General features: G+C 40.0%; 1 protein-coding gene across 3 annotated transcripts in view; it reads right to left on the reverse strand.

The window, feature by feature from the left end:
- Positions 1-12,395, reverse strand: part of LOC104942032 (helicase ARIP4-like) — a 55,149-nt gene that overhangs the window by 16,938 nt on the left and 25,816 nt on the right. For all 3 annotated transcript variants that reach the window (XM_010767220.1, XM_010767221.1, XM_010767222.1), the window contains exons 2-4: positions 3,652-3,886; positions 1,930-2,063; positions 1,516-1,686 (exon numbers count right to left, since the gene is read on the reverse strand). In XM_010767220.1, coding sequence (XP_010765522.1) covers positions 1,516-1,686; positions 1,930-2,063; positions 3,652-3,886 — 540 coding nt within the window. The remainder of the gene's footprint in view (positions 1-1,515; positions 1,687-1,929; positions 2,064-3,651; positions 3,887-12,395) is intronic.

A 12,395-nucleotide genomic window follows, 5' to 3' on the forward strand; every position in this document is an offset into this window, starting at 1 on the left:
AGTGTGCGTGCTTGCGTGCGTGCGTGCGTGCGTGCGTGCGTGCGTGCGTGTGTGTGTGTGTGTGTGCACTTGGGCAATAAGGGAACAGTACATGATGTACCCTGAGGAGGATTCAGACATTGTGGTGCAAATGGCAGCTAAGCTATGAAACCCCCCCCCTCACACACACAAACACACACTTAAAAGTAAAAGAGGAGATGTTTGACCTTGGTTGTTTACATCTTGCAAGTGAAACTTAAATGGCTGTTCATTTATACAAAAATGTGGCTGTACAACATTTGAGGGATTCGAAATGAGCCCCAATATGCTCATTTTCAGGTTCCATAATTTCATTTTGTGCCTCTACTGTGTTCACAAAGTGCTTGCTGGCTCTGTTATGATTGGTCAAGTGCTTAGAGATGTCCTGCCCCTTAGCCTATCATGTACAATGTGTTGGAGCGCTAGCCAATTAAATAGCACACTACAAGAAAGGGAAAACCCCAAAAAGCACAATAGATCAACCCTAAAGTAAAAGTGTTGAATTGAAACTTGAAATTAGTGTAGAAGTCCTTCTGGTATAAATCGAGCCGTTAAGACTAAACTGTCTCTGAAGACGTGAACATTATCCAAAACATTTTTTACAGTTCATCCTAACATTTCAGATGAACAACTGGCCCAGACATTCGCTATGTTTTATTTTTTTGGGGTAATAACCTCATTATAATTTGGGTAATTTTTCAATCCTCCATGTTTTTTTTCTCCTGGAAATTCAAGCTGATGCAGCCTTTTAATTCCCAGACGCTCTACAACCCCTGGGCTCAGAAAGCATTTTGAAACAGCGTGTGTAATTTAATAAAAGCATGGCTGTCATGAGGCTATTAGGGCTGCTTTGCATGATCTCTGAGAGACTGATGCTTTGGAGATGAGAGGATTCAGCCCGACACAGACAAACTAGCACAAATGTAAATTGTGTTTTGCTTTGACTCTCTCAGTGTGTGATAGACATGCCCTCGAGCAAGTTATTGGACCCTAAATTGCAAAACTGAGGAACTATTCTTAAACTCAACCTTAAAAAAGTTTAACATTGACATCTGAAACTCTTGACATGATGTACCAAAGCTCACACTTGGCTCTTTAGCATTTGCCCTATTTAATATTTGCCTAGCTATGTGGACAGCTGAGAATATACTACTGAATGTTGGGTAATAAATAACCTTCTCAGCCCTGTGTGCCGATCTGCTTAATGACCCCCCCCCACAGCCATCTGACACACTAGCCCACTTACACACTCAAACTGCAGTCTGAAAGCCTGGTTAACATAAAAAGGGGCTTTACTTTTCTCCATTTTCTCTAGCAAAATTATATATTTTTTTATCCTGACTATAAATTCATCCTATAAGCTAATCCTGCTTTTAAAAAAGTACAGTTATACACATGGAATAGTTGGGAAATGGTTTCTGCATTTTAGTTTTTCAGTATTTGTTGCTGATTTGAGTTGCTCCAAGACGACTGTATGTATTAGTGTGTGTGCCCCACCTGTTTTGTGTCTGCGCTCGGTGGCAGCAGAGGCTGATACGTTGGTCTTGCTGTCGTCCTCGCTGATGCCGGTGCTGCTTGAGTCCAGGCAGATCGCTTCAGGTCTGACAGGCTTCACTTCCTTCAACACTGTTGATGCCGACGATGAGGACACATGCTTTGTCACATCACCTGGAGAAATGGACAGTTATGACCCAGCAGTAGAGAAAGTAAAAAGAAAAGAAAGTAAGATAGTTAAAAAAGATGGAGGCAGTGATCAAGGGCTAGTTATGACATTATATGTGTATGGCTTAATGTATAGTCCACGCTGAAATGTTAAACAATGTTAAACCTGGTTGAACCCTGAATTATTTGGTTGACAGTTTGGGTGATATTATATTTTATGGAAGCCTTTTCTGGGGTACATGCTCTCACCAGTAGAGTATTCAGGCAGCAGTGGTACGGGGAAATCCTGTTTGCTCTGCTGCTCCAGGCGTCTCCTCCTCTCCAACTCGTCCTGCTGGGCGCTTTTTGTAACTGCCTCTAACTGATGCTCCCTAAGTAACTTCCTGCATAGATACAGAGAAAAATATGTTTAGGCTATTTACAGTCTTTTAATAAACTTAGCCGTGTCAGTGTAATTAGAACTACAGGATGATATGGTTTTCATTGTATATGCATTAATTTGTGGATTCATCTTATCAAACAGTTTTTTTTTGTGTTTTCTCAGATAAAAAGTTTAGCTAAAACCCACTGCATGCTACCTGGCTAGAACGCTGCTGACCGTCAGAGTTAGCAACTAGCTAGTGTAGCAAACCATTACCCTCCTTAAGAGACTGCTATTTTACCTCAGGAGTCAGTGGAAACAAAACCATAGCTAAAGGGTGAGTGCAGAATAGACTTTCATGTACTTTTTGACATAATTACAAATCCAATTAAATGCTTATGCTGCTAATTGCTTGCTGGTTGTCTGTTTCGCTAACAAGTTAGCCACAAGGATTATGTTATGGTTTGGTGCATGTTAGCTTAAAGTCGAGCTTAAAGCTATACTGCCTATTTTTCTATTTAAAAAGCAAAACAATAAACAATACATTCTGTGTTTGCCGGATATCTTTTTTATAAGATTAGACAAAAACATTTTGATGTGTTTAACTCGGCACACAGGAATTTTTACAAAAATGTGAGTTTTATTTTGTCACTACTTCCAGCAAATGTTCCTACATTTTGTATAACCCTGCATACTTTTATTTATTTCGAGTCCCCTCATTAAAAACGTACACAAACAAACATTAAAGCAAGGGTTTAAATATCTGGCATATGTTTCATGTTATCTGAAAAAATGCTGTTGCCTTAAAAATCAGCATCATACTTGAGGTTGAGCCCTATGGTGGTTACTGGCAGCCGGAGGAATGGAGCTGCAGACCGAGCATACGCATAAGCATGCATAAGCATTGAAAGATTTCTGCTCCTTTTTTAAATCGGAGGACTAAGGCATAAAGACAGATGATAAATCCTAGTATGAAGCCAACAATGAACATTATAAAAAATACAATAGGCTAATAGTGGAATAGGCTGAGTGAGTGTTTCTGCACCTCAGCAGAAACACACTTCATCTCAAGGTTGACTGCCTGGCAAGCATGAGTCATTTTCAAATATCTAGTTTAAAAAAAAAAATGACTTACAACCTTGTAGTTTGGTTGGATTTTTGTTTTGTTTTATATAATATCTATAGTCTATTTTTAATGCTGTATTACAAATCCTTTTTTTAAAACTCTTAAGAGACTCCCCATTTTGATTTCAGATTAAATATAACTTTGACCAACCTCGGCCCAACATACGGTTAATACTTTGCATTGACCGTTAATAGAATAAATAAAAGTGCTATCGATGTGGCCTTATATTTTACAAGCAAATCCCTTCAGATGATTCATTACTAAGAAACATGTGTTTAAATGTCATGGCAACAATTTCCAAGTGTAGGGATCAGTTTCTTATTAAAGCTCCAGATGAAGGGTTCAACCTGTTTTATATAAGAGATGATGGTGGGTTAATTGCTGCAGTTTCTTGAGGCTCCCTACAGAATCAACACGTGGGTATCTGGTGGGCATCCACTTGATCTCTCGATGGTTCCTGCAGTAAGCATGTAGAGCTCAGTACCTGATGTTGCGCCTCATGTGTGCCGGTTTGGAGTTTCTCTTCTTGGTTCCCGTCAGGGCGGAGGGAGAGGAGGGGCTTCGGCTGGCTGGCCTGGAGCGGGGTCTGGACACAGTGGGAGGGTGGGCCGGCGTCTCCCCTGCAGGTGAGGTAGATGGGGGAGGGGTACACTGCCACGCGGCCGAGTCGCCTCCCTGAGCCTCATTCTCCGAGGTGAAGGGGGCTCTGTGGGACTGGTCTGTGGGAAACAAGAAAGAAGAGAATAAGTAATAGTTATTTTAAAGTTTAAGAGAAGTAGATTCTTCAGCGGGACATCATGTTTGTTATGAGTCAGATGTTTAACATCTACGATTTAGAATCTTTCAACTACCACATTTAAAGAACCTGTCCCAGGTGTCATTTCACAACAACGGGTTAAAGTCGATGACCCCGGAAGCATGGTACGGAACTGCTTTTCACTAATACAGCTCAATAAAAAATGTGAAAACATAACAAATATTAAGAGGCGCCTCTCTTTAGGGTGTGTAGTGTCTGTCTGTAACGGTTTTCACCTAAAAAACGATGTTCAATGTTCAATTGTGCTTTAGTATTTCAAATTGGTTTCAAAGTGGTAAAATGTGGTTCTACATTATACAAATCCTTACAGGTATTCTTATATTTATGAGGACCTGTTTTTAAAGAGCTGCTGAAGAACTTCTAATGATGCATGTTTATGATGTTTGAAATGGAAAGTTTCCATCAAACTGGTTCGACTCATTTAAGCTGTGGTTGCCAGTCGGAGCCTTTGAGGATTTCAGTTTTCATTGACATTAAACTAAACTAGATTTGCAAAACACCATGAAGAGGATTCTTCTCACCCTATGCCAGAGCATACTTCAGTAAAAAAAAAAAAAAACATAAAACTGTACCAGGTGGCAGCTTTAATTTCTGCTTGTTTTCTTTCTCCCTCTTTTTCTAAACTTCTTCTTTATATCAACTTCGCTGTTTCTATGATAGAAATATACTATGTGTATCAGAATTTCACCTTTCTTCTCGTCAGTATCCTTCTTTCTGAGTTCTTCTGGCAGAGACACACTGAACCAGATCTGAGGCTTATGTAAGAGCTGGATCATAAATATGGACGGCTTATGAAACACAAGACAGGACACAAACACACACATTCCATGGGACAAGTGTTTAAATAAGAATATAAATCAGCAGCCAGCAACACACACACACACACACACACACACACACACACACACACACACACACACGGAGAGAGCAGGAGGGAGATGAAAGCAAGGTCATCATTCAAAAGAGAAAAAGAGGTGCACTTCAGAGGTGGGGGGTGGACACACACATCTAAAAGAAATGGTGGTGACACACAGACGTAGATTCTGGGAAGTGAGACTGTTTCCTCTGCCCCGGGTCAAGAGGAGAGAGAGAGAGATATTGGCAGGGACTTACGCAATATGTTACATAATATGATTGTATTAGTTGTTAAACACACCTCGTTTCCACATTTAGTTTCACTGTACGGATTCAACGCATCATTTCAATAGGATTTAGTATAATTGATATGTAATTGTAAGATTATTTATAATAAATTCAGTTATTTTTACCAAAAAAAATGATATAAATATTTACTTAATGTATTTGTCCCTTGTCTTTTTTTAGTTGCAACTATTAGGATGTGGCCTTTGTTAGAACCGATATGAAACCGTTTTCATAATGAAAAGGGGGATTAATAGGAAAATGATACAGATCATATTGTAGTGCAAGAAAAGCACCTGTTTCCTTTTTTTGTTTCCAGAGCAAATTGGCCACAGGAAGTCCAACAATCAACAACCTCTTTTATGGTTTTACCAGGAACATGCATCTTGTTTCAGAAAAGAAAAGGACCTCTGGCTGGCTGTCTGAGAGGCGTGAAGAAGAGTGTCAACAGCAGGCTGATTGATCATGTTGTTTGGCTCGTGTTCCTGTGTCTACAGTGTGAAAAAGTTAGTTGAGTTGTTGACATTAACAGTTGATAACTAAAAATATTCTGTATTGTGTATTCAGTAAAGTCAATTCAATTGAAGAACACAACATCTTTGTGTACAATATCATGATGGCAAACTATGATTCTTAATCAAAAGAAATGTATAATAACATTCATATTGTTTCAGCAGAACATACACAGTGTTGTCCAATTCTAGAAAAAGGATGGAAAGGATATAATTAAATAGATCCGATTGGACGATGTCACATTGAGCTAGAGGACAGTATTGGATTTTCTTCTGTATTTCCTGCCATCATATGAAAAGCCTTTGATAATACAACAAATTGTAATGTGTACAGTTACAACAGAGTTCTCCAGCTTTTATTATTGAGGTTAGGTTTTTATATGCAAGTGAAGACACACTGGCGTCACTCTTATGTAACATTGTTTGTCACTGTGATTACAGGCTGGCATTCAGCCAATCACTTGTTGTTGATCCACAGGATAACAAAATACTTCTAAAAGAACAGGAGGAATCACGCTAGAAAACATGCAGGAAAACAGGAATTATAACCTCAAAGTACTGACAATCGCTCTATGATCTTTTACTACGATAAAAACGTGTCGTCATGATGGTGAAGGATCTGTGATTTGAACACAAACTTGATTTAAACACAGACGCATGATGAGGGTGAGGACAGCTTATAGAACATATACAAATGCACACAGGTTATATAACTAATGAATCATTCGATATTGAGGATCCAAAAAACTGAACACACACACACACACACATTTTAGGTACAGCGGAGATTATACTCAAGAGACACAAGAGCAGCGGACCTCAAATCCAAATAGCCCCTCAGATAAAAGGCGAGTCCCACACATTACATAACGCTGTGATAATAAACACAATGCAGTCAAGACGTGTTTTAAACTGCAGAGTTGAAGAAGACACTTCTTCCAAACATGAAGTAGTCAAACGTGGAGAATTTGTAAATATTAAGAGGTATCCGCTTTCTATGTGTTAGCAAAAAGCCATATGTATGCATACAGAAGAACAGTGCATCATTTGAATGATAGTAGCATTACATTTGTCCCATTAAGAGATGTTTGTCTAGAAATAGACACACGTTGGTTTAAGGCTAGACACAATTTGCCTGTGGTTAAGGCAAACTTCAATGATTCTTTGAAAACATACTTTTTTGTTTTACTTTAACTCGGATAACGGGAATCACTTTATCATGTTTTTGTGGCTGCTATCTAAATAAAGCTTCAAACTCCAAATTCTATATTTTGTCTTTATCAAAGTTTCAACATATATTTTTTAGTCCAGAGAAACTTCTTGCTGAACAGCCGAGTGGCAATTACTGACTTCACCTCCAGTAACTACATGCTGCTTAATCTTCAGCTTCACAGGCTGCCCGCCTCATTAAGAATCAGTACCACATGCATGAGTCCATAGAGGTGTTTTCTTAAGGTGAAGAATGGATTTAGAGAGCCGATTGTTGCTAGGCGATCAAGTCAAAATCCAATATTCAGCTGTTCGTGATGAGGAGGAGATGAAAAACAGGAGAAGGGAGCAAAACAATAGTGATGAAGTGCAGGCAAAATGAGACGATACAAAGCAGCGAGAAGAGACAAAAGTGAGAAAGTGTCACGATGAGTCAGCGAGTGTCACAGAGCATATACGCACCACCCGCAGCACATTTTCTAAGCCATTAATTTCTTCTGTTGTGTGTCATAAACAGGGGCTGCAGTGGACAAACGTCTTCTGTGACCATGAGGTTATGTAACATCATAAGTATACAGTATGTTAAGTGATTATATAACCTGTCACAGAGTACTGCAACGGCACTGAGTATGTGTCTGCTGGTGGTGGTCCTTCAAGTGTGTCAGGTTTTTAAAGAGCATTGATTGAAAAACAAAAACAAATAAATCTAATTTCCCCCCTGTCTCCACATAATTAAAATGGCCTTATTATGCTTTTTGGGGTTTTGGCTTTCCTATAGTGTGTTATTTAAGTTTTTGTTCAAGTAAATTGTCTGTGAAGGCAAACATCCCAAAGATTCTCTTCACTCCCCCCCAGCCTGTTACGCCTCAATTAGGCTCCTTTGTTTTATTTCCTTAACATAATGACATCACTATAGGCACTTTCACACCAGAGTACTTTTCCAAGTATAGTTCCGATAGTTGTTGACATTTTGCGTTCACACCAAAAAAATCCGAACTAGTTCATGAGAACCTTTTCAGCCCCTTTTTAGTCCCTGCTAGAGAGCAGGTACTTTCATGGGAGAAAAAGGTTCCCATTTCTGATTGGCTGGTACGGCAAAGTACTTGGTGTGAAAGCGCCTTATGTAACACTCGCACTTCTTTAGGCTAGCACTCAGACACTTTGCACGTGATATGTTAAGGGGTGGGACATCTCAAAGAGGTTGACCAATCAGGACAGAGCTGGCCAGCTAACCAAAAGGAAAGGTAGAAAAACAACACACCTTTTGAACATTAAAGCATGTAGGCGTGTCACAGTAAAGGCACAAATGCAATTAGGAAACCTGAAAATGACCACAATAGGGCGCCTTTAATGTATCTAAAAGCAGTTATATACCATGAAAAGTGTCTTTTCCTGTGTGGTCTGATAAATATGTGACACTTTTAGGAGTGAGAAACCTTTTAACCCTCACTTGATGAATTCAGGCTGTTTTCTTGGCTGTTAAAAATCTGTTAATAATACCAAGTGTTCACCCAACAGTGATAAAAACTGCTTGAGAAATCCACTGAATAAGGTTTTTTTGTGTGAGCTGTCTCTTAGTATTCAGAGAAGAAGAAAAACTTCCCTGGAACAGATGGATAAACGTCTGCCCTCGAGCTGCAAACACAAGTAAAATATTTGAATCTGATAAAGTCGTCCGCTAAAATTTTGCCGAGCTACTCCATTAATAATTACCGTACACAGACTGTGACAGAACAGACTGTGAGTTCCTCTCTGCGATATGCTTTCTTAGAAAATGAAATACCTTGACCAAACCCAAAGCCACTGAACTGAGGATCCACTGTTTTCAGGTGTGTGGGGGGGTGTGTGTGTGTGTGTGTGTGTGTGTGTGTGTGTGTGTGTGTGTGTGTGTGTGTGTGTGTGTGTGTGTGTGTGTATTCTCCACTGTTAATGTCTAAATGTTCCTGCCTCTTCACTGACCTATATGCTGAAGTCAACTAAAGAGACATAAGTGGACAGTCTGTCTGTGTCTTGCCCTCCTGCCCTCTAATGGTCTACATAAGCAGATTATGGCTGACGGCACATATTTACTACAACAAGGCGGAGAATCCTCCACGTCACACATCTCTCTCCCTCACACACACACACACACACACACACACACACACACACACACAGAGGACAAACTGTGCACTGTGTTATCTAACAGAGACTAGGGATTCCAGGAAGTAGACAGGAAATGGAGGGATAAAGAATTTATTGTAATCAATGGTTTCCAGGAAGTAAAGGTTAATCCGTTTCATGGCCTTTCTATTAAGCCCCAAATTTCTATTTATTCTGACGTAGTTATTCAACAGGCTTAGGGAAACTTCAATGGGAATTATGTAACGGCTGACTTTTGAAATGCCAGGGAGAGAGAGGGTAGGTTTGGTTATAAAACAAGTGTCTGGGCAGATTGTTAGGTTTGAAATGATGAGGTAATCATGGTTTATTGAACCTTTACGCCCCCCTTATATCATTAGTGTGGACCTTTATATATACAGTCTACGGCGTGCACACACTGATATCTTTAGGAAAAGACCCATTATTTGTAAAATCTCTTATTGACATCTAAACTATAGCAAGTCAAAGGGATTGGGACATTTTTCGCTGCTCCATCTAGGTTAAAAGTGAATATTTGTCACTTTTAAAAAGTATAATTTGCAACTTATTGGTTGGCATTTTCCTGCAGCAGGTAAAAACAACTAATAAGGTATATCAATTCAAGTTATTATTATTATTATTATTATTATGTGGTGGAAATTACATTTGGTTAAAAAAATGTTTGAACTGACCAATTTTCTTATGTTTTTAAATCAGAACATTTGACATAAATGTGCCTCTTCTATGGGATAGCAATAAGAACATGTATTATACTTTTAAGCCCTTATTTTATTTTGCGATCACAGCCTGCTCCAATCTTTATAAGTGAAATCAAATGTCAGATTTGAACTTCTGATTTTCCCTTCTGATGCTTTTACATTTTCTGACCTCTTCCTAATTGTCCTGCCACTTTTACTTCTTAACTTTTCTCATGTGTCTGATTCTACCTGCCAACACCTTCTTATCCCACCTTATCATCATCCTTAAGAACTGGACTGCATTTAATCTACTTTCATTTCTCCTACGCAACTCTTATCTCTATTCACTGGCCACTTCATCTTCTAACCTCAACCTGTCTTCTCCTCTTGCCATATTACATGTACTATCTCTTTATTTTCTTTCCTTTCTCTTCTCCAACCTTCCCCTCATCCAGGTACATGTCTGAGCTCATTGGGCAGCCATGTCCTCTTTGTTACATAACCTCCTCCTGAGGTTATGAAACACAGGATAACGTCTCACAGGGCAGGAAGATGTTCTTGAGATGTTCGGCACGCTGCCGTCATAACAAGTTTTAATTAACCTACAGACAGATAACTGGCTTTTTGACAAATTGACATCATGTCAAAAATAAAATACAAATAGAGATAGACAATCATGGGATATTGTCATACAAGTAAATATCTAATGGAAAAGTTGTCAGAATGTTCTATCTAAAAAGTGTTCTATCAAGTACTGATACTACCAAATACGAAAAGGTAATTTGCACCAAATTCAGATAACCAACTCATTTTATAGTGATAGTAAATACATAAAGTACGGAAGTACAGCGCCACTTACAGGCCCGGCATATGTTCCAGCGGACGGACACGTTTCTTGAGCCGATTCCGTGTGGACGGAATACTTTTTTGATATCGACATCGGTCCGTTTTCATTTTCGTTTCCGTGTGGATGGGGCCCAAGACAACACATTTAAAATTCCCTGAGAACTGAAGTGATCATCTCACAGCAGCCAAACGCATCCGATTCAATGAGGCGTTTGTGTTAAAATGTCAGAAAGGGGTCAACATGGCCAACATGAGATGGGTCACGGATGAATGCAAGGTTAATAACCGTCAATAGGTTGTGTTGAAGTCAACGAATACAACTTTTGTTATTCTCCCTTTTTACTTCCAAATCGAGGTGCCTCAAGCGGTTGCTGCCCTACTGCCCAGAATGAGACGACCACACACACACACACACACACACACACACACACACACACACACACACACACACACACACACACACACACACACACACACACACACACACACACACCTACACACACACCACTACACACACTACACTACACTACACTACTACGTACTTAACTACTTACCACACACACACACACACACACACACACACACACACACACACACACACCATCTGCCTCTGGATGTTACACAACCAGCATGTTCACAAGAACACGTCCTGTGCTCAGACACACACAAAATATGTACAGTGGCACTGACACAGAGCACAGTCGAAGGAGCTTCTAGACCAGTGGTAGCCAACCAGTCGAGTGTGGTGCGGGTAGATCGCGGACCGTTAAAAAAAAAGTAACAAAAGAAAGAAAAATTAAATTAAATTAATAATGTTTGAAAAATACGTTTTTAGATGTAAACCTATCATCCACCACCCCGTTAGCAGGTGCCACTTGATTGACGTATATTTGGGACACCTCAATAATATAATACATTAACCGTGCTTTACGTGAACCTCATCATGACACAAGAGACGACGGCAGGACTGTAATTTCCCGTGTTCAGTGAACGGAACAGAGGCAACACACCAGACCAATCAGAGAGTTGCATGGAAATACACGTGTGCTTGTGTCATTCAAGCTCGGCTCTGTGTGTGTGTGTGGCGATAGCGCATTTAGTGTGATAGAGAGGGAGTGAGGGAGAGAGGGAGTGAGGGAGAGAGATGGACCGGTGCTAGCGGGGACCGTGATGTTAGCATCTGGTTAGCTAGCTGCACTAACGGACATAAGGAGCTGTTTCCACAACAAGCTGGAGGAGAGTCCTCTCCTGTCAGACTGAGGGGCTCAGGTGAGCTAAAGGACTCTTGAGTGTTTAGAACGGTTGTGTCACAAATTATTCAAAAGATTATTTCCGCGGCACACCTTCATACGATCATTATAGTTATACAAACAATAAGAGAATAAATGAAAAACAGGTATGAAATAGCCTACTATATGGCAGTAAAACAAGAATACAGTTTAATGTGATTTGTAAAATATCCATAAAGAAAAAGAAAATCTGTTTACAGTTGACTGTTCTTCGTCTCGCGGATTTGTCATGCGGGTGTCTGATTACTCTCCCGGTTGTTCTTGTCCACTCCCCCCTCCTCGTTGTGTCCAGTGGGTCCACTTGTCCGTTAGTGGCTTCATTTCCTGTCCTGCCCCTGCTTGTCGAAAAAGTTATTTTGTCCTTGTCTCTGTACTGTTTCGATTCGTTGTCGTCACCAGTGACACCATGTTTAATTACGTTCGAATTCGCAGTATTATATTCGTACGAGTTTGTATTAATAATAACGTGTGGGACTAATTAAGTTGGTCGACAGTAAGAATTGGTCTCGTGAAAGCCGCGATGGCGGATTATAAGAAGTCCACTCCGGCTCCTGGGGCTCGGTCGGCGTAGACAGTCTGCTCGTGAGCGGGCGCGG

The sequence above is a fragment of the Notothenia coriiceps genome, unplaced genomic scaffold (assembly GCF_000735185.1).
Source record: "Notothenia coriiceps isolate Sejong01 unplaced genomic scaffold, NC01 NC01_scaffold00004102, whole genome shotgun sequence".
NCBI classification, from domain to species: Eukaryota; Metazoa; Chordata; class Actinopteri; order Perciformes; family Nototheniidae; genus Notothenia; species Notothenia coriiceps.